The sequence below is a fragment of the Lagopus leucura genome, unplaced genomic scaffold (assembly GCF_019238085.1).
Source record: "Lagopus leucura isolate 7727_CA_CO unplaced genomic scaffold, USGS_WTPT01 Super-Scaffold_100157, whole genome shotgun sequence".
In the NCBI taxonomy this organism is placed as follows: domain Eukaryota; kingdom Metazoa; phylum Chordata; class Aves; order Galliformes; family Phasianidae; genus Lagopus; species Lagopus leucura.
Window position 1 is genome coordinate 34,772,712 of NW_024962334.1, and position 27,527 is coordinate 34,800,238.

The 27,527-nt window shown below is 38.0% G+C and overlaps 1 protein-coding gene across 1 annotated transcript in view; it reads left to right on the forward strand.

Moving 5' to 3' along the window:
• The first annotated feature begins 1,555 nt into the window (after window positions 1-1,555).
• The window catches only part of LOC122189775 (myosin-IIIa-like), a 53,173-nt gene continuing 27,201 nt past the window's right edge, over window positions 1,556-27,527 (forward strand). Inside the window, exons 1-11 of the mRNA XM_042889152.1 lie at window positions 1,556-1,566; window positions 7,293-7,392; window positions 8,329-8,445; window positions 9,526-9,630; window positions 9,715-9,798; window positions 11,254-11,456; window positions 12,922-13,036; window positions 17,790-17,977; window positions 20,325-20,472; window positions 25,214-25,367; window positions 26,418-26,506. Of these exons, the coding sequence (XP_042745086.1) occupies window positions 1,556-1,566; window positions 7,293-7,392; window positions 8,329-8,445; window positions 9,526-9,630; window positions 9,715-9,798; window positions 11,254-11,456; window positions 12,922-13,036; window positions 17,790-17,977; window positions 20,325-20,472; window positions 25,214-25,367; window positions 26,418-26,506 (1,314 nt within the window). The remainder of the gene's footprint in view (window positions 1,567-7,292; window positions 7,393-8,328; window positions 8,446-9,525; window positions 9,631-9,714; window positions 9,799-11,253; window positions 11,457-12,921; window positions 13,037-17,789; window positions 17,978-20,324; window positions 20,473-25,213; window positions 25,368-26,417; window positions 26,507-27,527) is intronic.

The following is a 27,527-nucleotide window of genomic DNA, read 5'->3' on the forward strand; positions in this document are numbered from 1 at the left end:
GGAATATATTACTATGTAATGAAGTTACATAGCCTTTGCAGTTGATCAGGTGCAATTTCTGCAGGAATTTTCCCCAAGTAAGATAGAATTTTCCTTTTGAAAGTAATGAAAATTTATTATCTGAATGTTTTAATTTTAGCAGTTTACAATGCTAATAAATAGGTTGATACTAATTTAAGTCTCACTCACATTGATTTAACCTAATCTTTTCATATCTGAAATCACTGAACATAGTATGAAAGTCTAGAAGTAAAAGCCACATTTTACTGTCACTGTACATATAATGACTTCAACTTCAGTATGTTATTGATTACATTTGCTGGAAGATTGTTATTTGTAGCAGTGAATGTATGTAGGTCATTCCAAAAGTAATGTCGTCTTATTTATTTCTGTGTAAACTACAACAGATAGAAAAAGCACAATAACACCTCCAGGGTGTTCAAAAAACATGTAGATGTAGTACTGAGGAACATGGTTTAGTAGGTGCTGATGGGTTGACAGTTGGACTTGATGAACTTAGTGGTCTTTTGCAACCTTAATGATTTTATGATGCTATGTAAATCCAATTTGGTCATGATATAGGCTGTGGCGTGACTGGTCAATTGAAGAGTTTCATCTTAAAATTGCCTGGCTTTCTTTATTATTCTGTCCTGGGACTGTTTTTACACTTATGTGTTATGGCCCTATTGTGGAATTCCTGAACCTTCACCTGTTTCAACAGCTTCTCTTGGAAAGCTCCCTCCTGATCTCCAGCTGTTCTGTTCATAACTCCAAGGCTCCCTCTAAATCTCCAGCTGGCTGTTACTGGGAGGCAGTAGTTTAAGGGATTAAAGAACCTTCCTTATGCTCAGGCATGAAATTCTCCTGTGTGTTGTATGAGTTCACTGTGTAAACTGAAGAAATTCAGTAATGTGGACTTGAAATTAAGGAATCCAATTGTTTTCTCGATATGTTTATTTTCCTGTTCAAATTATACTTTATTAATGAAGAAAAATATATTTCAGAAGAGTAAGTACCTGAAAGTTGATAGCTGAGGTCCAGCCACTGGTCTTCCTACATCCACTATTCTTGTTTTCACTTGATATCAAATCACTGTTTTTGTCCATTATGCTGAGGTGTAATTTGGCTCTGACTGCCCTCTGCTGTGGCAGTCTGTTCTGGTTATGATATTGCTTTGATGCTTGTTAGATGTGTAGTTGTTACAGTTCAGAAAGAAGGCGTCATGTGAAGTCACGTTCTCAGTGAGTTTATTTTTGTAGAAGGCCAGATCATAATGTGTAGTATTTCTGTACCATGTCTGCTCAGAAAGGGTCTGTGATCTCTAGACTGAAAGAGGAGCCACCCCATAGCAACTTCCTCTACCACTATTGTTTCTGAGGTATTTTTTAATGTTGACCAGTTACCGAGGCATTAGGGCATTGCACCAGGCTGTTTGAAATTTTCATTATTATTGCTACTAGCCCAGCAAAGAGAGACCTGGTTTTAGAAAACTGTTGCACCCTTTTCAAGCACCTGGCGAAGGAAACACACCACAGAAAGTGAGACAGATTCTATCATGGAGAAACAGTAAGTTCATCTGAGCCTGATCACCTTTGGGCACTCCTTAAGCTTTCCCTTGAATTTAGGCAATCCTTCAGTCACACTTTCTTGCTTGTCATCTTATAGCTATTAAAATTTATAATTACTGATCAAAATAATGATTAGAAGTTAGTGCTGCAGCATATACCTAAAAACTGTTCTAAAAATACACGTCTCACCAGGCTGAATGAGGGGAAAAAGCCTGCACTGTAAAGAGATCTACTTTGCAACAGAAATAGCTGTCTTTGAAATGGCCTTCAGAACTGTCGCATTTACACCTGACTGTCAGGTTTGCAATTCTTTCGTCTTGAGTTGTTTGGCTGTCTTGTTCTTGAGTGCTTTTACAGCAATCTCTGCAGAAATGCTCAGTGATTAGTACAGTGTGTATTTCCTGGGAATTATGACTCATTCCAGAATGAGCAGAGCATGTGAGGGATATTCAGTGCACCTAGATTTCAGCAACCAACCGTGTTCCCCAAGTTAAGAGACTTATATGCCCTATAAATAAATGTGGAAAAGAGACCCTTCTATTGCAGAGTGATTCAGAGCAAGGGCTTTTGTGTGAGCTGAATTATCTGCTAAGCGTTTGTCCTGCTGAGCTAACCATGTAGGAATAGCACTGCAATTCAAGGTGCTACCTAGTTGGTTTAACTCTTTTGGAACGGCAGGGAGGTGAGTTCATACAAGTTCACATATAATATGCTCAAAGGGGGTTGTCAATTTATTCACTAGTATTCAGAGCAGAGAGTACCATATACTTTCCTCCCATGACTTTCCCTGTGTGGCTTCCCAGACTTGTGTCACTTACTTCCCGAGGCTTCTCTCTCTTTCCCTGACTCATCGTGCCAGTTGGAGCAGCTGATAACAACTCTGTAAGCTAAACTCTGAGGGCAGCTTGCAGCAGAGAGCAGATCACCACTCCAGCTTGAGGAAAGTAGTAGGAGGAGCTGAGTAACACAGCCCACTCAAAGGCCAGTACTGATTGGGTCAAGGTGTCCAACTGAAATCTGTGACAGAGTAGAGATTAAACCTGTGTTTGTTGACTTGTAGACCAATTCTAGACCACTTCAAGCCACTTCTTCCACTCCTGTAGTTTGTTATAGGTTTTGTTGTACCAGCAAGGTCTGTGTATTACTGCACTGTTCCTGAGGGTGCAATATATAGTACGGTTATGCTACAAACTCCTCTCAGGCAGGAGGAATTTCTGGCTATACAGGCCTGTTCCATATGCTTCTGGGTAGTTCGCATCTCCACAGCAGAATAGAAATGCAGTTCAGGTCTCCTTCCATACAATACAAAGGACAGCAATGATTCTTAAATGAATAATAGTTTAACTCTTGATGCAAAGCAGAAGAAATTTGTTCCTCCTGCATTCAAGATGTCTGGGAATAATGCTCTTCAACAGTCTCATCAGTCTGCTTCTCATTCCTCCTGAAGGTGGGATACATCACCCACCAGGCACTGCTCATTTTTGGAGCTTCCGCTTTGTCTTCTCAGTGTGGTTCTGCATGTAGAGCATGGGCAAGACTCATGAGGGCAACAAGGAACCAATCCAAAGCAGTACTTTTAGAGATATCGTATTTGCTCAGCTAATAACACATATTTTCCCTGAATAAGGGATACAGCCTTTTCTTGAGCCTATTACGAAGGGCCAGTAATCTACATATCTGCAGACTGTGGTAAACCAGCACAAACTTTGGCAAACATTGTACAGAGCAACACATGACCCAACTTCTGGAGGTGGGCCACCTCTGAATGAAAAGCCCTGGCAGCACCATGCTCTCAGCAAGGTTGCATAAGCTTGAGTGCAGCTCCTTGAGTGGAGCTGGTGCTGCTCAATGACTTCAACACAGAGGGAGCAGAGGTTTGTCTGCAAAACACTGTACACATACTTGCAGAACCTATGAGTACTTCTAAATCTGGGTACAAATTTTGCTTAGACGTAAGGCTATAGTTTTATTAAAGTGTATGTCTATTGCAGACAAATTATTATTATTTTTTGCTCAGTACAACCTTCAGAGAAACAGGATCACTATCAATGACAGATCCTGTACAAATTTCTGTGTATTGCTTCTTTTCTGTTTGTCACTTTTAATGACATTTGTAACAGCTGGGACATGTACAGCTGTTTCTACCTTCATGTTACAGAAAACTGTAGAGGATTTGGCAGAGAGTGCAAGAGGGCATCATGAGTCACACTTCCCTTTTCAGGGTATTTTTGGAACAATCAGAAATCTTTTAAATATATTCTGACAATGTGAAGAAGTAAAAGCTGCAGTTCCCTCACTTTGATTTAACTGAATCTTGAAAGACAAGGATGAGTGAAGGTGAAGGAGAAAACACACAAACAATGCTGCCTTGACTCATTTTCTTGTCCATAGTAGGTTGATGTTTCTGGCCTTTAGCTGCTTCAGTTGCTTGCTGAGCGTGGCTGTGAAATCTAATGTCTCCAACAAATGATTTCTGATAAGAAGGGAGAAAATTGGTTATTTTGGTTCACAATGTCTATGTGCATGATAGTAATGAAACTTCAGCATAGATGTCAACAGCACTAAAGTGGTTGCTGTTTAGCAAGTGAAGCACTATAACTGCCCTTGAGGGGTCTGTGCCCTTTGACAGCAAAGCAGAAAAATATTGTGTTCTGCAAATCTGCTCTGCTGTGCTCCATGAGTGGAGAATGTAATCTGTTTTAACAAGCACTACTGTTCTCATAATGTCAGCTGAAGAGGATTACAAGAGAATCAATTTTATGTAATTAAACTTCCTTGGCATAAATAAAGATTGTTTCCTTAAAAGAGAGGGGAGAAAGAAAAAAAAAAAGTCTGTAGCTAGAACATTTCCCTCCATTATTGCAGGGCTGTTGTTAACTTCCTGCATTTCATTTAAAATGGTCATTGAAACAAATCTGGGAAATATCACTCTTACTGACACTCAGTAACATCTCCCCGTACTGTGTGTGTAACAGTTTCACCGGAAAGCCTAACTTAGCAGATGTCTTGTATTGGATCATTCTTTGGCAGTGAAAAATAACAGACTAGCACAACTTGATGCAGTACTGCAGCTCCCACATCGTTCCCTTGCGTGCACATTGATAAGTCTTTCTCAAAGTTGTGCTGATACTAGAAGCATTCTTTGGACATAAAACGACCTTTGCGCAGGAGCAAAGAACAAATTCCTTCAACTGCCCAAACATAATTTTCTGCTGCAGCTGTTAGAAGGATGGAGGTACAAATAGAAGCGTGGGTTATGGAGGGGAGAGGTTTCTCTTGAGGGGATAGGATTCTGCCTACACCTCTGGCGTCAAGTGCAACCATGTCTTTAGCTGGTAAATGGAAAAATCAAGCAGTGGCAGACTGTGCAAAGCTAAAGAGTTAATTTAAGTCTTAATATTACCTCAGACTTTTAAATGTAACCTGAGATGCATCAACCCAAGAATTGTCTCACAGTGTTGTTGCAAGGATTCAATGCTACCAAGATAGTTCTTTCAGCACAAGTTCCAAAAGAAGAAGATCCTTTCTGGAGGATGTTTAATTGCTTTATATCAGGTCTGTCCCTTTTGGTGTTGCTTGTTTGTATTCCATGTGTTTTCTGCTTCAGGATACTTAAATACATGCACAATTACAGCCCATTTATGGGTACATTGTTGGAAGAAAGACCACAAAGCTGTACTGGCTCCTATAGTGAATTCTTACGTTTGTGCCTTTATATTAAGGTTGCAAAATTAGTCATCTGCAGTGAGTAGGAAACTCTTGCCTTTGTGCTTACAGGCAGTGGAAGAGCTTTAGTGGTAACTGGCTCATGCCTGAGGGAGGGAGAAGCTGCTCTGCTGCTGGCACCTGGGTGAGGACAGACCCTGTGACACTCTCAGAGAATCATCATTAGAGATGAGAGAAATAGAGAGAAGTGCTGGATGAAGTGCACTCATGCCTGTATGATTGCATTCAGTTTGGGAGGACATCACCTGCCTATTTCTTTGTGAGCCTTTTCAGGCTGGCAAGTGACAAATAAAGCCAAGTGGGTGCCTGCCCGACTCTGTAGCTCTGCATCCCCCTCAGCACCCAGCCTGCCTGAACTGAGCCAGTACACAGGAAACAGGGGATGTTTGTGGAGTGGGTACAGGCCATGACCTCTGCAGTAAATCGTACTGAGTGAGCTCAGAAGATACTTAGCTTGCCCCATCAGGGTTATGTTTGTTCATTCTAGCCTTCCACATTGGTGTAGCTGCCTTTTTCTCCTCCCCACTCTTCATTGTATATTGAAGGCCTTGTTTGAGTAGAAAAATTCTGTCTGCTTTTACTCATACTATATGTCCCAACATCAAAATTACAGAATTTCCTTGATCTTGTACGGAATCAAGATGAAAAATGATTGTGTTTCACACTAGGGTTTTCTGCTGTCTCAGTTTACTGAAGTGTCTGTTCAGTAGTACCACGGGGCATGCAGTCTTATCAGGAGATTCAGTTCACTTAGTAGTCTTTTGTGTTTGTGCCATATTGTGCATCTGAGCTTGATTTTATTTGGTTTGTGAACCCTGCTGTTCCTTATCCAGTTTCCCTTTTCCCAATTTTCCTCCATATCCTAAAGAAAATACAATTAATACAAATTGTAAACTGCATTTTCTACTTTTTTCACTGTGTTTAGCAATGCATTTTTTTCTTGGATAGAGGTGAATCCAATTTGGAGTAGGAATTTTCTTGCTAATTTCTGTAAGACTGCATAATATTTTTTTCTCTTGATTAAAAGAGAGATTATTTCATTCTGTCTTAGTTTCAGCTGGGATGGAATTCTTTTCTTCAGAGTATGATGCCATGTTTTGGTTTTAAGATGAAAACAATGTTAACACACTGATGTTTATAGTTGCTGCTAAGCACAGTTATACAAAGCCAAGGCCATTCTCAGCAAACGGCTAAGGAGCTGAGATGGAACAGAATTAGGACAGCTGACTTAAACTGGCCAAAGGGATATTCCATGCCATCTGACATCTTGTGGAAGGAGTTCTGGAGGGGTTGGGCGTTCATCGCTCTTCTGTTGCTCAGGGGCAAGCTAGGCATCAGTAGGGGGGTGATGAGGAATTCTTTGTGCATCACTTCTTTTATATGTGTGTATATACATATATATATATATATATACACACACACACACATTATAGTTGTTATCAATTTCCTTTTCTCTATCTTAGTAAACAGATTTGTCACAACACACAGGTTCTACTTTGTTTGTTTTTCTTCTGTTTTCTTCCCCATCCCACTGGGAAACGAGAGAGTGAGCAAATGACAATGTGGTGCTGAGCCACTGCAGGGTTAAACCACAATGCATTTTAAGATAAACTTTACTGAAATTTAATCCTAACAAAAAATATTTGAACTTTTAAAATGTGTTTCTAATTTATACTTTTTTTTTTTCCTTTAAAGAACAAGAAAATTCTTCTGGATTAGGATGTATTTCACATATTCCAGTGGTTCTGTAGCACTTTGCTGAACAGTCTGACCAGCTCAGGCATCATTACTAAGCTACAAGTGTTACCATCCTGAATGCTTTGTCAGTACTAAAAAAAAATAATAATAATTTCCTGTTCTGTTGTTCAAATGTTCTTGTATTTGAATTCAGAACAATGGAAATATGTGATATTTTTGCTGCATTGCTGTTGAGGTGATTACAGATGCAAGATACACTCTGTTTCCTTATACCAAGAACATTTATTCTGTCTTTTCTAGATTTGAACGTATTCATACAAAGAAAGGGAACTACAGTAAGTCACTAGTTTCAAACCAAGAAGATGTAGATGATTTAGCAACCTTGGAGGTACTGGATGAGGTAAGAACTTTCTTTCTCGTGTTTTCTTGAGGAGATGTAATTGGATGTTGAAATAGTGTCATGTACTTCTATTGTGTAAGTGAACAATAACATTTCACTTTATGCCAAACAATTTTAGATGAGATTTTTCTGGAGTGGTTCCAACTGTATGGTAAAACACCTTCTGCAGTTAAAACTTCCGACTGAGTAGTATAGTAGTACCATTTGTTTAACTGGATGTATATCACTGGATTTTATTTCAGCTAAATAGCTGATTTTTAATGATATGTTAACTTGAAATTGATCCAAGTCCAAGAATAAGCACATTCTCACCTGTTGCTTGTACATACAGAGTTGTCCTAAACTAGCTTACCATACTATTCCTAGGCTGGGTTCTCACTGACTGTCTTCAGTGCAGAGATGCATTGAGATCAGTTTATGTCAGCCGAGGCTCTGCCCTCCTCAGGAATCCCACTGGTTTGTCAGAGATCAAAAGCGAGTCTACTATGAGGATGGGAAGCATGCATAAAGATGGAGAGAAATCTGCTGTGTTTATAGCTTAAGGTTCAAAAACAGGAAGAAGAATCAGGCCACTACACATTATCTGCAGGTGATAGAGGCCATCAGTGGTTGTAAACAGTCATTCTTCCTCTGTCAGGCTGTACATAAATAAACTGGTACAGACTAAAACACTACTTATTAACTAATTTTTCTATAGACACTTGGGGATTGGTAAGTGTCCCTTGTTCAAAGGGAGTTTGGACACAAGCAGTTATGAATGCCAGGGTGTTTGAAAGTATTACTTATCTGCAATCAAGATAACGTGTATTCCTGGCCATTAAAGTCTTCTTTTTCTCTCATCTTCACTTATTGTAACTATATTCATGTTCTGTCTGTTTTCCTTATATTATTTTTTTCTCTCTGTGAGACAGTGTTCTTTTTTTTTTTCTCCATCAGAATACAGTGACAGAGCAGTTGCAGAAGAGTTATGCCAAGGATCAGATCTACACATATGTTGGGGACATCCTCATAGCTGTCAATCCATTTCGGAATGTAGACATTTATTCTTCACAGGTGTGAAAATTTAGTTTGATTCTTTTCTGCTGGCACTTATTTCCAATAAAATATGACTGTTCATAAGTATAAAGTAAAATTGTTCTTGAAATTTATTTCAATTCACTCTGAAAAAGAAGAATTACCAATACAGTAGTCCTTTTAATTTCATGTTGATACACATCCCTATTGTGTTGAATTTCAGCATAGAAATGAGAAACTAAAAAAACAAATAAAAGCCTCTCAGGTATCTTTATGTCTGCAGATGGCTTATATCATGTCTTAAGTGCAGATGGCTATATCTGAGCAAGTCACCTATTTTGATCAGTAGATAAAAAAAGGATTTTTGCAGTTGCTGTTCTTTCAGAGACTTTCAGTATTCATTCTAAGTTGAGATAAATTGCACTAAAATTCATGAGATTTGTTGACTAGACCACCACCACTATGAGCAGTTAGTTCAGAAGCAGTATTTGTGCTGATGCATACATTAATTTGCCTGAATCTTATTCCGTTTGGTAGGAGGGAGCATTCCTCCTCCTCCATTTCCTGTGGAGAACTTCTGCCAGGGCAATTGGTTGGATGTAAAAGGTGGGGACATTTCATCCCAAGAGAGCTGTGGAAGCTGTAACTATTTAATTGATCCGACAGTTCACAAAACTATTAAGTAAAATTTTAACTTTTGTGAATTTGCCCTTTCACTATACACAGGGAACAGATACTAAATATTCAGTCATACATAATTTGCCATTATTAATTATCAGTTACTTTTCTGAAGTTTAGACATCAGTATCATGCACAAAAAGCAAGATGATGTAAAGTGTAATTTCATTTTAAATTAAATAAATAAGGCAACATTATATTTATTCTAACAATTCAATTTTTGTGGCATAAAGCTGAAAGCATACAAAATTGTTTTTTATCTTTTTTAGCAGTTCTTATAGTACTAAATGCAGATCCACAGTACAGTGAATGCAGTAACTGCTCACTCAGAAGCAGCAATACTACTAAGAAGGATGATGTACACTAATTTGAAAATGAAAGATAAATGAAAAAAAGTCATTAAGGAGACATAGAAAATGTTTTCATTTTTCTTGTGCTTAGCATTCCAAACTGTATATTGGAGCCAAACGGACTGCCAACCCTCCTCACATTTTTGCTGTTGCTGACATTGGTTATCAGTCCATGGTGACATACAACTCTGATCAGGTAAAGATGAGATGACCTATTTATATCTTTTACTAGGATGAGAGATATGTAATGATCCCAGACTTATGGTCTTGTTCTCTGCAGTGCATCGTTATTTCTGGGGAAAGTGGAGCTGGCAAGACACAAAGTGCCCATCTTCTGGTTCAGCAGCTCACTGTCCTGGGCAAGGTATGATTCCCTGTAAGCTTCTGTAAGGCTTTGGTATCTGAGATCTAACTGAACGACTGAATCAGGGGCAGGACATTGCGAGAGGACCAAGACAGTAAACATTTTCCTAAGAGCTCCTATGAGTGCCCCCTTCCAGTGAGGGCTTATGCCAGTTTAGTTGAATGTCTTTGTATCACCCAAACTGTTAAACTATCTTAGAGCTTTTTGCCTCTCACCACAACCAGTTTGCTGTCACTTAGATGTGTTCCTTCTGGGAAGTAACCATCATAATTAGCAGAAAGGGATTTTGCATTTCCCAAGTGATATGCTAGCAAACTGATCTACCAGTGTGGTGCAGTGCACTTTAAACAAATGGTAACATGGATTGTAAAAGCAGGCAAGCCATGTCAAGTGATGGACCACAGAAACTGATTAGCCCTGGATTGTGTATTTCCACTTTCAGCCAGCCATTCATTCTGCAGAATGCTGTATTGTGACATGCTTTGTGGTATATGTATGCCTTTCTTTCCATATGCTTTATGTAGGAATGACCACTCTGATTATGAGTCTACTTATTCAAAAGTATAGTGGACAGCCAAGTATGTGTCAGTTTGTGAAAGTCCATTGTATCAAAGGCTACATGTGCATAAGCAGTGGCACACTCTAGATGAGATGTAAGGCCTCTATTCATTCCATTGCATTTTGATGCCTTCTTAAGTCTGCAAGGCCATGTTTCTTTGAGATCCATGGGAAGGAAGGGACCTGTGTATCTGGTAAGGAAAATTAATTGATCAGTGTGATTGATAAAAACTCAAAGACAGCTTTTGTCCATACAAAGTGAAATATTTTTCCCTCTGAAATCTTACATTCCTTACTCCAATGAAAAACTCCGTCTACATATTGAAGGTATGCCTGCATGTTTGAATGAAGGAGTGTACTCAGCTGGTTTTGTGTGAGCTGGCTTTCATCTCATTCATGCAGTTGCAATTGGAGTGAAAATGAGGAGGACAGGGTCCAACACCCATGTGGATACAATCTGTAATTGCTAGTCTGTGCCACACACCTGTGCTCTTGTCAGTACACTAATGAGTCAGGGTGTGAGATGTGCCTTACCTTGTTACAGAAACAGTTTGATCTGTTTTTTGACTGTAGCAAAGCAGCGAGATTAGATGAATGGCTGAATAAATAACAGCACGCCCATTTGTTAATTTCTGTTCAGAAGCTTATGCCCAACTCCAAGTATTGAAGCAGCACCATTAAGATAATGCTCAAGAAGGAAAGCCTGTGTGTGAGGGTTGTATTGCACGGGGTTAACTTACTGATATAGGAAAAAAAGGAAAAAGGCCCGAGTGCAACATTTTGAAGTACACAAAAGTCACACTACGTGGTGCAAACTGGAATAGGAAAGAAGCACTTAAGAAGGAATGTATTTGAATGATTACTGCTTATTTTAAGTACTGTCTTTCTCATATCTAGGCTAATAACAGGACTCTACAGGAGAAAATCCTCCAGGTGAATAACCTTGTAGAAGCATTTGGAAATGCAGGCACTATCATCAATGATAACTCCAGCAGATTTGGAAAATATTTGGAAATGAAATTTACTTGTGGTGGCACTGTAGTAGGAGCTCAGATTTCAGAGTACCTCCTTGAAAAATCCAGAGTTGTCCACCAGGCAGTGTAAGTATAAAAATAATTTTTTACCTCATGTGAGGTTTACAGAGGAGGCTTGCAATAATGGCAGTTATCTCAGGACAAAACAGAAGGAAGAGTAAGGAGTACACTGCTGTGAGTGGTTGTGTTGTGATGTGGATTTTTACATAAATGATATATGAACGGTTAACAGTTCTGTCAACTAATTGAAAACTACTCCCATTTTTTTTCATTGCCTCCACAATTGCTTAAACAAATCCCATGAACGTTCATATCTGATATATAAAAAGTATATTGGAATGTCTAAAGAATAAAAGCTTTCTAATGGTTCTTTGTGGAAATTATGGAGAAATCAAAATTTTACTTTGACGCAAACTTTTAGTATTATATAAATTATGTGGCTTTAATTGCTTTATGTTTCCTCTAGTATTTTAGATTTGTTTGCAAGATGTTCACTTTCTACTTTGGGGAATTTATGCAGGATTACTGACTGAGTGCAATACAGAGCCATTTCTGTTGTGTGTATATCTCATAATATGAAAAAAAAATTAAATGGCATTTCTAATGTATTAAAATTATTGAAATGTATTTTCTGTCACGATATATAGTAAAAATATTATACCTACTCTGTTTCTATCTTAGTAATGATAGAAAAGATAGAGCTTGAGACAAGGAATCTTGTCGTTGTTTTAAATTTTTCTGCTTACTGGTCTTTTCTCATTTTTATTCATTCTGTAGTTCTGTATGACCTTGTTGCCTGTTGTATATTTCTGGTATGAATGATTTCTGAATCTCACTGGCAATTTTTTTATTAACAATTTAAAGTTAGATGCAGGTTTATAAAAAGCTTTTTTCATTTCCAAGTTGAACATAAGCACAGAAAGTGCTTTTTTCAGGATAAAATTAGCTTTTTCCCTAAAATATCACCTTTTTCTTAACTTAATGTGTGTTTTTTTTTCCTGTCACCATTAGTTGGTATTTACATTTTGCCACGTGCTGAGACAGAAAGTCAGCAAACCATTTAAGTGCCTCAAATGTTCTTTGGGTAGGTGTTTAGAGATCTGAATTCACGGGAAAATGCTGCTGAGCTGGTTAGCCTGAGAGGCACTGTAGGAGGTTAGTGCTTGAAGCCTGAATTTCCAAGGGCTCCTGAAGATGTTGGTGTAGAGCAGTGTTGTCTTTGCTATCAATTTGAGTGAGCCTTGTCTGTTACCTTAATAGCATTTAATTGTAGTGTGTATGTCATCAATAAATGTAACATAGATACACTTCTAAACAAGTTTCTTTCTTGTTGCAGAGGAGAGAAAAATTTCCATATTTTTTATTATATTTATGCTGGTCTTGCAGAAAAGAAAAAACTGGCACATTACAAATTGCCAGAATATAGACCTCCCAGGTAATACTGTTTATTTTACAAAAATTGATTCCTTAGAAATCTGATGGTGTTGAATTCCTAACCTCATTTAAATTCCAACTCTGTCAACTCTTCCAGATATCTGCAAAACGATCATTTCAGAATAGTGCAAGACTTTATGAACAACAGCTTTTATAAGTCGCAGTTTGAATTAATTGAACAGTGCTTCAAAGTCATAGGTTTTACACTGGAGGTGAGTGCTGATAACCCTTTTTAATGAATTTTAATGGCTACCTTGATAAGGGAAAACATGAATAAAGAATTGAAATAGTCACCCTTGTTATTTTCCTCCTTTAGCAGTATTGTTTTTATGATATTACGTGGTCAACTTGCTGTTATATGCTACATTTAAATTTTTAAGGTTTTAAGGCATAAACTAATAAAATGATGTTAGTCAACAAGGCTTTGATGTTCGTGAACACAGCACAGCTGAGTGATTGGGGAAAAAAGGCTTCTGCAAATTAAATGTTGTAACTGTTTATTAGTCTATAATTTTGGGGCTGTGAATATGAGCTTCATCTCTGTTTTAAGATGGTGTCCATGGTGAGAGTTCTAAAAATTCATTGAGTTTATCTGGGTTTTGATGAACTCAATAAATTTTCACAACTCCAGGGACAAAGTTGAGTGAAGTTTTTACATTCCTTTAGAGTGGATGTGATCACTGAACATTAACTGAACCCATTCTTCCTTTATCATCTCATACCATTGCTCTACTGGCCATTAAATCCTTCTCAACAGGCTGTTTTTCATGTAATTGCAGTGAAAACCAGGCCTCTGTACTTATAAAATATGACTCAAGGGAAATAAACCCCATCCTGCACCCTTGTTCTCTCATTTTAGAAGCTGTGCATCATGGCTATAGTTTACCACTGACTTTATCAATCACAAATGATATCAGGAACACGACCCATATGATATCTGTGAAATACAGAACTATTGCTGCTGAATGGATGCATGTTTTAGTCTGTCTATCAAAATCATATTTTGTAAGAAGTTGTTCTCAGAAAACTACTCTGTTAATTTCAGAATGTCTTGTTTCCCTTGATATTTTTGAATAGGTAGCAGAACATCGATTCTGTTCCTCCATACTCCTTTTACATTAAGCTGCAGTAACAGCAGTGTTCACAGTCTCTTTCTCCTCTGTGTGCTTATTCATAACTGCTTGTAATAATATCACACATCCTTTCACACCTGTACTTTCAGCACTCTAGAAGCAGTCTGGGAGGATATGCACAGTTCAGCACTGATAGCAGTTTTATCTCACTAAAAACCTTGATATGCCCTAATTAATACTGCGTAAAGCAAGAAGTGTGTTCTTGTTCCACACTCTTTTGTTCACTTCGATAGATGGAAAGAATAGTCCTGATCATCCAGAAGAGGAGACCGTTCTTACAAATTAAAAATTCATTTATAATACCATCACTGGCTGCATTAAGCAGTTCTAACTTGTATCTTCATTCAGTTTCCTCAGTAAGCCACAATGAGCTTAATCTGTGAATGATTATCTTCGTGTAGACTTGCCACAATTTCAGAAGTAGGTGAAGCAATATAAATAATCTGTGGCTACATGTGAGCCCCATCCATGATAACTGTCTTACATTCTCCATTGGTTGAATTAGCCTGTCTGATGTTGTGTTTGCACGAGTGAAGGAACAGAGGAATCTTTCTCAGTTGAGGCTGAAACTGCAAGGAACTAGCGCTTGTATGTCTCTCCAGAACTGCCAGGAGGACATTGCTTTCTCTATTTCTGCATCAAGTGGCAGAGCAGGATGCCAGCAGGGAAGGGAAGTTTGACTTGTTTCCAAATGGTGGCAGAGGTGTGACTAAGTGCTTATTTTGTGTTTATACACTGCTTCCCAACCCTTCTGAGTGAACTCAGGATGTGTACACCACTCTCTTTGAGGAGTGATGGCTAGTGCCAGAAATCAGAGTGTGTATGTACAGAGACAATTTCTTTTCTATTAGGAAAAAAATGCCGTAAGACAGAGTTCCTTTTCTAAGTTGATTTATTTCTAACTAGCCTTGAGCTTTGATATTCACCCTGCAGTGCAAAGGAAGATCTATATATACATATTCTGTATTTTATTATCAGAAAGCCTTGAATAAAATATCTTCTTCAGTTAAAACTGAGACCTAAATAAAGCTTTCATTCCTTAAAATTTGTTTTTAACTGCCTCACAGCCGTCAATAGTACTTGTCAGTATACCAGCCTTAAAATCACACTGTTTCATCTCAAGTTGCAAGGCAGAGTTAATGGAAAGAACTGTCTGAGGTGAGCAGTAATCATGCTGTATAAAACAGATCAAGCCAGATTTAGAACACGCTGGGAAAGGGAATAGAACTGTCAGCAGCAATACATACTGTACAGCATAATGGCAGAAGTTAAGCTCTTCATTTTCAGTGTCTATGTGTCCCTAAGCTTAAAATGTAAATGATTGCTTAAAGCCTACATCAACTGTGAGTCAATTATCCTGAGCATAATTTTCGAGTGTGCTCATATAGTTTGTCTTGCTGTCACTGGAATAATTAATTTATTAACTGCTAGATTAACTTCTCTGAAAGTGCTGAAAACAAGACCAAGTCCTCTAGAGCAATTAAGTAAGGATTGTATCGGAGTAAATGATGCCTGACATGGAACCAGCAAACAACTGAATATCAGCAATAAAATGCTGTGGAATTATGAAAATCATCATTATAAAATACTAATCAAAGTTATAAAACTGCTTATTGTAAAACAACCATAAAACTTACAAAACTGGTCTTTATAAAATAGACTATTACTCTGTGCCTCAGAATGTGTAGTATTGGAGATTGCTAGCTTAAAACTGAGTCTGTTTTACAGAAACACTTCAGCATTTCTGAGTAGAAAATACAGATCATTGAGTATACTGAAAAATATTCACAGTTCAGGTGAAAATTCACAGCTGAAAATTGGCAGTTCAAAATCTATGTGCAAAGAATACCTTATTTCATTAATTACAAATTCAATTTTGTCCTATGTAATTACTTAAAATCATTTACTGTAGGTATCACTTTGCTGTCCAGACTAATATTAGCCCTATTTCAAGGCAGAATCTCTATTCGCAACCTACTAAAACATTTGAAATCTATACATGTTTAAATATATTTAAATACAGTCCACACCAAAATACTGCGGTGAGTATTCAGTTCCTTAGTGACACTTTGAAAAGTTCTTTACTAAATTAGAGATATGAGTTCTCACTCTTCTCCCAGTGAAGCTCGTTTCCTGATGACACTGGAGTGGTGGGATACCTGTTATTATTTGGAGTACTTTGTTTCCGTGATCCAAGAAACTTAAATGCAGGTTTTTAAAATATTTTTGCTGAGGTAGGTATTACATTTTTAGAAAAGGTTGAGTCTGCAGACATGGTGAAGGGTGGAAATAATAATCCTCTGTGTTCCCTCTGTTTGCACAGAACAGGGAATAATTGCTTGGGAAAGTATTCCTAAAAGAAATAGTCCTGTGTCAGACAATGGGAGAAAGTGTTCCAAGCTTAGGAAAGATCACGAGGATGCCGATCACCTGCACCAAAGTGACAAGCTTCTCAGGCTACTAAGTGTTACATCTTATTTTTTTTTTTTTTTAAATATACTTTCCAGGAACTTGGAAGCGTATACAGTGTTCTGGCTGCCATTCTAAATGTGGGTAACATTGAATTTTCCGCAGTGGTATCTGAACACATGATTGACAAGAGCAACATTTCCAATCCAGTAGCCCTTGAAAATTGTGAGTTTTTTCTTGCTTTGAATTTGTTTTCCTTTTGGCATTTTAGTAGCAAATGTATTTCATTGCAAAAAGTTATCAATGAGGGCTGTATTCACATGGAAATTTTGCAAGAAGAATTAAATGTTGGAATTATATTAATTCCAGGTTCACCTGGATTCAAATGTAAAAAGAAAAAAAAAACATTTTATGTGACTAACTAGTTTGCTGGCATTAAGGAAACATGACTAACATTGCAGGTGCTTGAAAAGAAGATCATTGGAATTTTTCCAAGGTTATTTGAACATTTGATGGAGAACCTCATTAACATTTTGAACATTTTTTTCAGTTTATTTCATAGATCCTCATTATTTGTTCCGCGCATGTACATGTTGAACTGCATCTAACTAATTATTTGGAAGGGTTACCTTACACTTTTGATTGTAAGTAGCTGGAAAAGGAGCAGTGATTCTCAAGGAAGTTGCTACTCTTTCTCAGTAATTACAACTGAAGAGTCTATGAATTCTTCATGCTATCTTCTTACATGTTTTCATGTCATAGAAAAATGTTGTGCAACTGGGAAAGAAGCAAAAGGGGACAGCTGCAAATTACAGGGATGGAATATAACAGAGGGATATTCACTCCTCACAACTTTCATGCTCCCAACAGTCACCCAGACAGTTTGGAGAAGCAGCCTCCTTGATAGAACAGTCTAGAGCATCTAAATCCTGTGCTTTGAATTGCTGATTGCTGTTAAATGAGAGAGGTTTAGATTTTATGTTGAGGGACATTTTTCACTGACAGGGCGGTAAAGTGCTGAAACAGGCAGCCCAGAGAAGTTGTAGATGCCCCAATCCTGGAGGTGTTCAAGGCCAGGCTGGATGGGATCTTGGGCAGCCTGATCTAGTGCCTGATTTAGTGTCTGAAAACCCTACTCAGGGCAGGGGGTTTGAACTAGATGGTCTTGGATGTCCCTTCCAACCCAAGCCATTCTATGATTCTGTAATACAGCGAAAGGGAGAAAGGCTGATGACTGAAATAGTTACTGACCATCGGTTTGTATGAAAGCCCCCACTTGCAGGTTTAATTTAAGACTTTGATTGGGCCATTGATAGTACGTTATACTTGCAGCCTTGATGACAAAAGTGTGTGTTTTTTTCTTCAGAAGTCTGCCTCTGAGCTGTGACCTTACCTTCCAGGTGCATCCTTGCTGTGTATTCAGGCAGACGAGCTGCAAGAGGCGCTCACCTCTCACTGTGTAGTGACTCGAGGAGAAACAATTATTCGTCCCAATACTGTGGAAAAAGCCACTGATGTCAGAGATGCCATGGCCAAAGCTCTCTACGGGCGCCTGTTCAGCTGGATAGTCAATCGCATCAACACTCTTCTCAAACCTGACAAACATTTAAGGTAAAATGTACTTTTCCAGAATAAAGAAAGATCTTCTATGGAAGGAATGTGGTCTACATTGAAGTATTTAGTGTTCTCATGTTAAATGATACTATTTGTGTTATGCATTGGCAATACAGTAGATACAGATAGCACAGCAGCTGGTGTTTTTCTGTTTAACCTTTACTCACTCAATTTGTAGATTATGTATAACTGTTGAAATTATTATTTTTTCCTTTATACTGTTGACTACATAGGTCAAATTCTGCTCTTAGGTGCACCCACGTTGTTCCTTATATTGCAGTTACTACTTTTATATACACACAAATACATATATACATCAATCAAGGTAGTTTTCAAAGCCAGTTACTGAGGTTAATGCCCACCCTGTCCTTACAAGGTGATGTTTTAAACACACAGATGAGAAAGATCCTGGGAATGAGGTTTTAATGCAGTTTGCTAATTAATTAAAGAAGAAATAAAACAGCTTGCATTGTAGATCCTGTAGGTCAGGGCTCTCTCTGACTGGGAATATCAGTAATGAAGCATAAACTTGAAACAGAATGTCAATAACAAATAGCTTTGCAAATCTAAATTTTTCTGGATTTTGTATTTTTGAAGCATCAAATGAAAGTCAAGGCTGCAATCCTAAAATCTGTCTAAACTTTCAAAAAATTTGGTTACCATAGGACAGCAATAAGCAGAACTTTAATCAGTAGATAGTTGAATAAAATGCATGACAGATGAGGCAGCATTGCTAATGCGTGCCTCTCTTTGAAGAGTCTTTTTCAAATTGAATACTTACTGTGCTGGTGAGCATGGAGAATGTTTGACTTGAAACTCTTGCTATAAGCAAATAAATAACAACAGCAAACAGAAACAAAAGTCTACACTGTTTTTTTTGGTAGTAAAATAATAATTTGTATTTATTTCCTCTCTTTTTTTTTTTTTTTTTTTTTCCAATTAGCTCTGAAGAGGAAAGATAATTTCCAGACAGACAAAGTAGTCACCAATATAGGTCAAAATCAGCAAATGTATTTGGTCATAGTCTCATGGAATCACAATAAATCTCACTTTGAAAGGGAACCGCAAGGATCGTTGAGTCCAGCTGCTGGCTTCACACAGAATCACCCAGTAAAATAGTATTTGTAAATATGTATTATTTGTCAGAGCAGAATATGTGCCTTTAAATTTTGTTTATTGTTTCCTCTTTTAAGTCTTCCCAATGCACTCTTAGGGGCAGGAAACAATAAAAAAGATGCCAGTCTGTAGGAGTTGTATGATTCTCTTTGCAGTGGTGCTCAGGGCCAGGCTCAGAGACATTGTGCACAACCTAGAGGCCAGGAGCTGCCCCGGCCCATCAGCTGCACTGTGCAGTGATGGAGTGCTGGCAAAGGGACCAGAGGGGCTGTGAGGTTTCCTCCTTGGGGTTTTCCAAAGGCTGCATGGACATGGGCTTGGGCACCCTGCTTGGATTGACCTTGCTGGGGCAGGGCTGTGCCTGAGGAACCAGTTACTGAAAACAGAAACTGAATCTATTTCATTTTACCCAAACTTGGCCTTGCAGTCCGTACCACGGTGGCTTGACGTGGTGCTGCAGAGCTAGCAAAAATGAGAGCCAGAGCCCGCACAGCCCAACTGCCCCAATGCCAGCTGCACACACAGGCACAACACGTGTGTTCACTGCAAAGACACAGCTACCAAAACACTGAGAACAAAACACAGCAAGAACTTTCATTTGGCACTTCTGACTTGTTTTGGAAATAGCCACAAAAAGAGATAAGGAATAGCCAGAAGAAAAGTTCCGCGTGTTGTCGGTCCATGAGGAAGTACTTTGGTTTATGAGATGGACTTCACAAAGATGTTCAAGTGCTCAATACCTCAAGTAGTTATTTAGTTGCATAGAAGGTCTAGCTGTTCTTTCTTTAGACTTTCCTGTTAAAATAAGCAGTTTAAAGTGTTGCGAATATGTAATAAGAAGAAATAATATCTAGTGGCTTTAATACCAAAGAACAATTGAATAAGGCCTGTTTGCTTACAAAAGGAACAAAATGAACCTCATGTTGTTTCTGTACCATCAGCTTTTTATAGCAGATTATTAACTGGCACATATTAATCAAATTTGAAGTCTTCTCTACACTTATAAATTCAATTGGACATGATGTGATTCAGGGTATCTGGTTTGCAGATAGAGATGTCTTTGGATTTATATGCATTTATTGTATTTCAAATAAAAATTGATTTTTTTAAAAGAAAAATCTGATTTAGTAAAGGCTATTCTGTTCATTTGCTGTACAGATATGGCTTATGATTTGCTTTCACAAAACAATTGTGAACATAGTCAATGTCAAATAATTAATCTTTGCAGTGGAAGTGATGATGGTTTGAATATTGGAATTCTTGATATCTTTGGCTTTGAGAATTTCAAGAAGAATTCTTTTGAACAACTCTGTATCAACATTGCCAATGAACAGATTCAGTTCTACTTCAATCAACACGTCTTTGCCTGGGAACAGGTATGTGTTGAATTTTGTGATTAAGCTTTAGTATTGCTGTACATATAAAAGCTTGTTTCAAGGAATGACATTGTTTCTTCTCCATAGGAAATTGTAAATTGCAGATCCTAACGAATGTTTCTGAATATGTATTATATGAAGCACTGTTGGATTGCTATTTGCAAGTAAAATGCCTACATAAAATACATTAAACTTGAAATGCACAGTATCTAAGCAGCATAACAAAGTGATGATCATTCTGGTGCAAATGCAGTGTTGTTTTCCTGAGGAATAATGTAACGTATGGTTCTACAGTAAAAAAAAAAAAAATGAGTAGTGAAATAATTATTGAAGTGCAGTGCTCATAATAACTTGCTAATAAGCTTAATGAACACCGAAATTCCATAAAAAAAAAAAAAATGGAAATCTTGATCTTAATTTGTTCTTGTTCAGGAACTAGCTCATCTAAGCTAAATAATGATGGATTTAATAAAAATAATTTTCTGTGAAACAGAATAGAAATGGAGTTATAAAAGTTTATTAAATTGAAGAGGACTAAAAAACCTCAGAAAAAGATCACCTCAACTTTATAAACCATTTCATGTGACTCATCTTTAAATCATTATTCAGTATTGTTATTTGAAGGAATTACATGTCTGGGGAAAAAATAATGATTTCACTGGCAGTAGATATATTCAGTATTGTCACTGGTTTCTTTCCTGTACCTGAGTCTGAAAACTAATAAAGCTTTGCTTTCCTTGGAGGTGCAACCTGCTAAAAAAATAGCTTCAGAAGTGATGGGAAAGGTATGTTAGGATGTGGTCAAAGATCCTAAGCTTTGTTATTCAGGAAGTTCCCCAGTCAGCCTCTCTGAACATCTTCATTGCCATACAAAGATGCCCTTGCATAAATTACAAAGAGCAATCACCCCCAGCCTTTTAGGAACTAGCACCCTCATTGAAATTGCCTGAAAAGAAAGAATGAATAATGTCATAATGTCCTATATAACATTTACTGGAGTGACATAAGTAGCCCAAAAACAGGTGCGGGCACAAAACTGTAGACCAAAACACAATGGATTGTACCACTCCTGTCTACTGATCTAAGAAAAATTGGCCTTACTGCTCCTGTATCATTTTTTGTTAGTCTTGCTGCATTGATACAGTAAATAAGAGAAGCCTGGGTAGGGTGTAAGGAAGAATTGCCTCTAATTTTCCTAAGGAAGATTTTGTTTTTTCCCCGTGGGTGACCACAGACTTATAATAACTCCTGACTATTTCTCCTTTAGTTTTTTGCACCAAGTGATGCTGAAAATTTTCTACAGGATTGACATTTATGAAGACAATTGAGAATATTGACAATTGAGAATATATTGAGAAATCCTTTTTATTGAATGCTTTCTGTAGTGTTTAGTGTCACTGTAGTACCCCTAATGTGATTTTATTCGTTTTTAATATTCTTTTCCATTATATCATTATATATGAGACCTGCTCCAAAAGTAATGCCTCCTTTTTCAGTATGTTGGCTGTGCTGTCCTTCAGGGTGTTTCTCTCTCATGTTCTGCAGGTAACTTTTTCCAGGAAGACAGCTTTCCCATTTCTTTCTCTCTTGTTATGCTTCCATAAAAAGTAAACATTGTAATGTGAAATACCTTCAATATATTGGAAAGTGGTAAATTTATTGCCACTTAGAAGGACACTACTTTTTGCATTTTATAAGTATGCAATGTTTATTTTACATTTGTGTAACAAATTGATCTTCTACTCTAAGCTGGAAATGTTCATCTTGAATAACTCCCTGGTGCTGCTGTTTAAACCAAAGCATCATCATGCCACATTCTCAGGAAAAAAATGACATTACATTTTTATTAAGCATGAAGATAATTTCCTAATGTGTTTAATAATTCTTCTGTTGGTAAACGAAACCAGACTACACAAGGTAATAATACCTAGTTTTGATCACAGAAGAGACGCCATAAAATAGTGAGATGAGATTGGAGCCCAGGTATAAGTGCAACTCAGTCATTCCTTTTGACATCCCATCTATAGGAGTACTGTCTAGTGGATTATGCTTTAGAATTTCAATTAGCAGCTGATATTTTAAGGAGCCTTCTAGTTATAAAATACTGTGGGGAGATTACAACATCCTGTAGCTGATTCAGCTTATTAATTCAAATAAGATATATTTAATTACAGTTTCATGATGTACATCATGAAAGCTTTTCTCCTTGCTGTTTGTATCGCAATAATATGGCCGAGGACCAGCAATTGCATAAGAAAATGTAATATGGTATCTCTTAATTCCAAGCTATCTGTCATACTGTTGCCTAGAAGGCTTGGTTATCAGCCGTCCTCCAGGAGCTCATGGGAAGTGATGAAGTGAACTTGCTCCATATCCTACTGGGGAGACAGCAGCATTACAGAAGCTGTCAGCACTAACATCCCATTCAGTTCTTAGGATACAAGTGCTAAACACTGAGGGATCATATACACCGAGTGAATGCCTTGAAGGTCAGGCACTTTGTGTTGGCAGTACAGGGAGGGGGAGCAGATGTTGCCATTATGGTGGAGCAGAATGGCTATTACAAAGTTCCTTTTCTATCAGCTCTCCTAATCAGCCTCTCTCACAAACATTTCAAGTAGGGAAAAGTTAATCATTAGATGTTTTGTCTCTGAGATCTTCTTTGAGGTTGTCTGAGCATCACCAAAACACTTTTCTGATAGATCATCCAAAGTAATATCTTCCACAATATTTTACCTTTTCCCCCTTGGTGAAAGTAGTCTTGGTACCTTACCTGAGCACTTGTACTTACCCTGAGCAGTAACAGCTGGTTTCATGAGCATAACAGCTGTGTGTCAGTACAGCCATAGCCCTTGGTTAAGCTGCCCCTACCCCGATGTAATCTTTGGGAGATAACACAGAGTCATTCCCTTCCTGCCACTAGCACCTACATGTATATAATTAACTTCATGCCTGTATCAGTGATACATTTATTGTTGTCCTGTCTTCTTGTGCTACTCAGGTCATTGATTAAAATGAAAATCAAACCTCCACCTGTCCACTACACCAGGGTAGACAAGGATGAAGTTAATATTATGTGCCTGAGAGACAGAGCCCATGTGGGACTGTAGAAGAGATTCTTACTCCTTACACCTTCACATGGGTGAACAGACCCTACCATAACCTATCCTTGGACTTAAGAGCGTCCTGAGAAATTAGATCAAACTGGATACTAGAAAAGTTTAGTTGTGTATTGTCTTCTCTTTCAAATGGATCAGCAGATATTTATTTTGGTCAGCCTTTCAGTACCTAAAGGGAGCCTACGAACAGGAGGGGAATCAACTCTTTGAAAGGCTAGATAACAGCAGAACAAGGGGAAATAGTTTTAAGTTGAGGGAGGGAAAATTTAGGTTGGATGTCAGGGGAAAGTTCTTTATTATGAAAATGGTGAGGTGCTGGAACAGGCTGCCCAGAGAGGTTGTGGATGCCCCATCCCTGGAGGTGATCAGGGCCATGTTGGATGGGCTCCGGGCAGCCTGGTCTAGTATTAAATGGGGAGGCTGGTGGCCCTGCCTGTGGCAGGGAATTGGAGATTCATGGTCTTTCAGGTCCCTTCCAACCCTGGCCATTCTGTGACTCTGTGATTCTGTATTTCCAAGACAGTGTTAGTGATTTTTTTTGTCACTTTGCAGTTTCTCTCTTGCTTGGAGGTATGAAGTCTAATAATGTGTGCTTTTCTGTTGTACATGGCAGTTAATTGTTATTTGAAATCCTCACTGTGTTGCTTTCTTCACTCACCCCTGACTGTCATTCAAACTCAAGTGAATGACACATAAGGAAAGGCTTTGGGGCTAGAGGTCTTTGAACTCATTAATATTAGCCATCATTCGTGTTTGTGACACTCAATTTACAGTGAATTCAGGGTAGCCCAACTGTGACATTACATCATAAATTAATATAACACTTTTATAAAGTCCTATTATTTGGAAGGGAAATTATTTTTAGAGTAGCTCAAAAGGCTTAATTATGTGTTTCATAGTGTATGGAGCAGTCTGCATGGGTCTGAAGGCAGCCTTGGTATATATAAGAGCACTATGCTCCCTCATATACTGCATTATGTAATGAAGACAAAAGTAATGGAAGGGTCCCTAGAGCATCTTTCTCTTGATAAATCTGTGCCTGTCCTCTGCCATGCTGAAGGATTAAAGAAGGTCATTCTTGTATTGGCCAGCTGTAATTTAAATAATTTTTGAGAAAAAATCATTGCAGCACCCTGTGGATACAGCTTTTGTTACTAGGTTATTCTCAGTCTTGTGGAAAGTTAAGGATATCCATAGTCTTCAGCAAAGAAAAAAGAATTGGCTCCTTTGTTGTTTATTAATAATTCTTAAACCTTTCTGTCATTTCTTAAAAGGAACCAAAAAAATAAAAGTAGAGGCCAATCTGACACTATTTATGTAATTTTTAGAAAGTGTTTGCACCATACTTCCCAGTGTGAGAGCTTTTCCATATGTTTGAAGATGGGAATCAAACACTTGAGGCATCTCTTATCTCCAGTCACTTTTGCAAAAATGCCATAGGAATCACTTAAATGTCCAATGGCAAATCAAAATCTGTAGCTTGGCAGTGTGATACGTCCCTTCATGTCTTTAGCATCTCAGCATACTCATTCCATGTAGTTTTAGTTTCCTATAATTGACAGTTCATGAATTATTTTCTGAACTGGTTCTGTATATAATGTGCCTTCTGTTGTTTGTTACAGAATGAGTACCTGTATGAAGGTGTTGATGCAAGAGTTATAGAATATGAGGACAACAGGCCGCTCTTAGATATGTTCTTGCAGAAACCAATGGGCTTATTATCCCTGCTTGATGAAGAAAGTCGATTCCCACAAGCAACAGATCAGACACTTGTAGGTAAGTGTATGGCTTGTTTTGTAATTTTGCAGGGTATCTCCCTGTTATGTTTTTGTTTGTTTTATCTAGTTCAGGGTATATGTGCTAGCTGTTGTTTTCAGTGAGTCCACATTCCAGTGTCACAGTATATTTCAGTGAGGCATGCATGCAATGCTGGATACATCTTTGAAGTTGATAGAAGAAATGTTAGGAGTACAAAGGAACCTAAGTTTTTAAGCCAGGTTTTGAATTCTTCCATCTTCAGGATTTTTTTAGTTATTGTGCTTAAAAGATAAAGGTCAAACTGATTTAAACCTCTAGGTTCATATGCCAAGAACACTGTTTTCAAAGCTGAGTTACGCTCAGAATTCCAAAATGTTCTGGAAATTAACATGAACCATATCTGAACAAGACTTTTGGTATTCCTTAAGGGTAAAGGCTGCAAACCTTGCTTTGGTGCCTTTCTGCAAATTGTGTTTCCAATTCCGTTTATTTTGGAAATTAAAATTAAAACATCCAAATTTATTGTGATTCGGATCCTGAATATTTCAGTGCTACTGAGTGCTCACAGTTAATCTCAGCATTTCAGTGAGGTTTCTGAGCAGATTAATGTTTTAATGATTTTTGAATGTGCACAGTGTCAGATGAAGGTTTTAACCAACGCCTGAACACAAAACCTAGTAACAATATCCATAATAAGCATTTATATAAGCTCATTGTTTTTCTAATCTTATATAGTTTCCAGTACAGAGCCCCCCAACCAACAGGTAAATGTTTCCTCACCGCTCTGTTCATATACTGTTTTGTATATGAAGATCAAACACTTAGAAATACAAATGACTTTCTGAGGTGGAAAAAAAAAAAAAAAAATGGTACGAAGAAAATAACTGATTCAAGAGTTCCCATATTCTCCACAGAGTGTCTTTTATTACAAGACCATTATACTTTCTTTCTCCTTAAAACATCAGCACGTTTTATGCCGCTGTATTGTCTGAGAAGTCAAGAAACATCTTTAGATGGATGCAGATTCAGAAGACAATTAAGTAACTCCAATAATGTGTTTCCTTCTAGAAAAATTTGAGGATAATTTGAAGTCAAAGTATTTTTGGAGACCCAAAAGAGTAGATTTAACATTTGGGATTTATCATTATGCAGGAAAGGTAAGAGACCTATTGATATTTGTTGGGGATTGTGGAACAGTAGGTCTGGAAGGAAATCACAGAGGTCAGCTGGGTTGGTTCTTAATCTTTTTTTTATTCAGGTCTGACATGGAAATACTATACCTCAAAAGTAAAAAATGTATTTTTTGTCACAAAAAAAAAGTAACATAAAATCAATAGTGAATGTGTGTTTTTCAATGTCACCCATTAAAGGAAGTGACTGTATTACAGCAGAACCAAGAAGTCAACATTCTTTAATGCAACCTGGTGCTCCTCTAAATCTGCTATACTTGTTCCTGCTGCTTCAAAATGGGCTCCAGCTCCATTCCTTCTCCCTTTTGGTATTTCCTTCACCCCATCAGCCTTACTACTTAGTTATGTGCTTTCATTAGACAGATAGCAAAGGCCATGCTTTCTGCTTTATTTGATGAGCATCATCTTGCCCTGCTCTACAAGGTGACTTGCTGAACATGTCTTTGCAAACTCAGGAAGAGTCGCTGATGGGCTAAGGCAAGATGCTGCTGGTCAGCTGAACCTTGTGGAAGCAGGAGCTCACACTTCCTTTTGGGCTCTTTTCAAGGGTACAGAGTAAGCATTGCTGTCTCACATGGGAAACTTTGTTGTGCCTGTGCAGAACAGGAGCAGCTGGTCTGGAACGAGCGCTGCACCCGCATTTCCCGTCAGCTGATGGAAGATTGCTTTCCCCTTGTATAACACAGTCCTGTGGTGACACCTCTGAAATTAATCTGCTAAATTATGTATGTTTAATGAGCATTGCTTATCTCACTGCTGAGGAGTGGGGAGTCAGCTCTGCCTGTACCATTCCTGATTCCTCCACTTCCTGGCCAGCTTTTGCCACACTTTGGCCTGGTTTTCCTGTGAGTCATTGACAGATAGAATTCTGGAGGTACATATTGAGTTAGATATCCCATGCCTGGATTTGTTTGTGGAGATCTCACGTGCAGCTTGTTACTTTGAAAACTTCCTTTGTAGTTAATGCAGGGTTCTCTAGGAAGAGGGC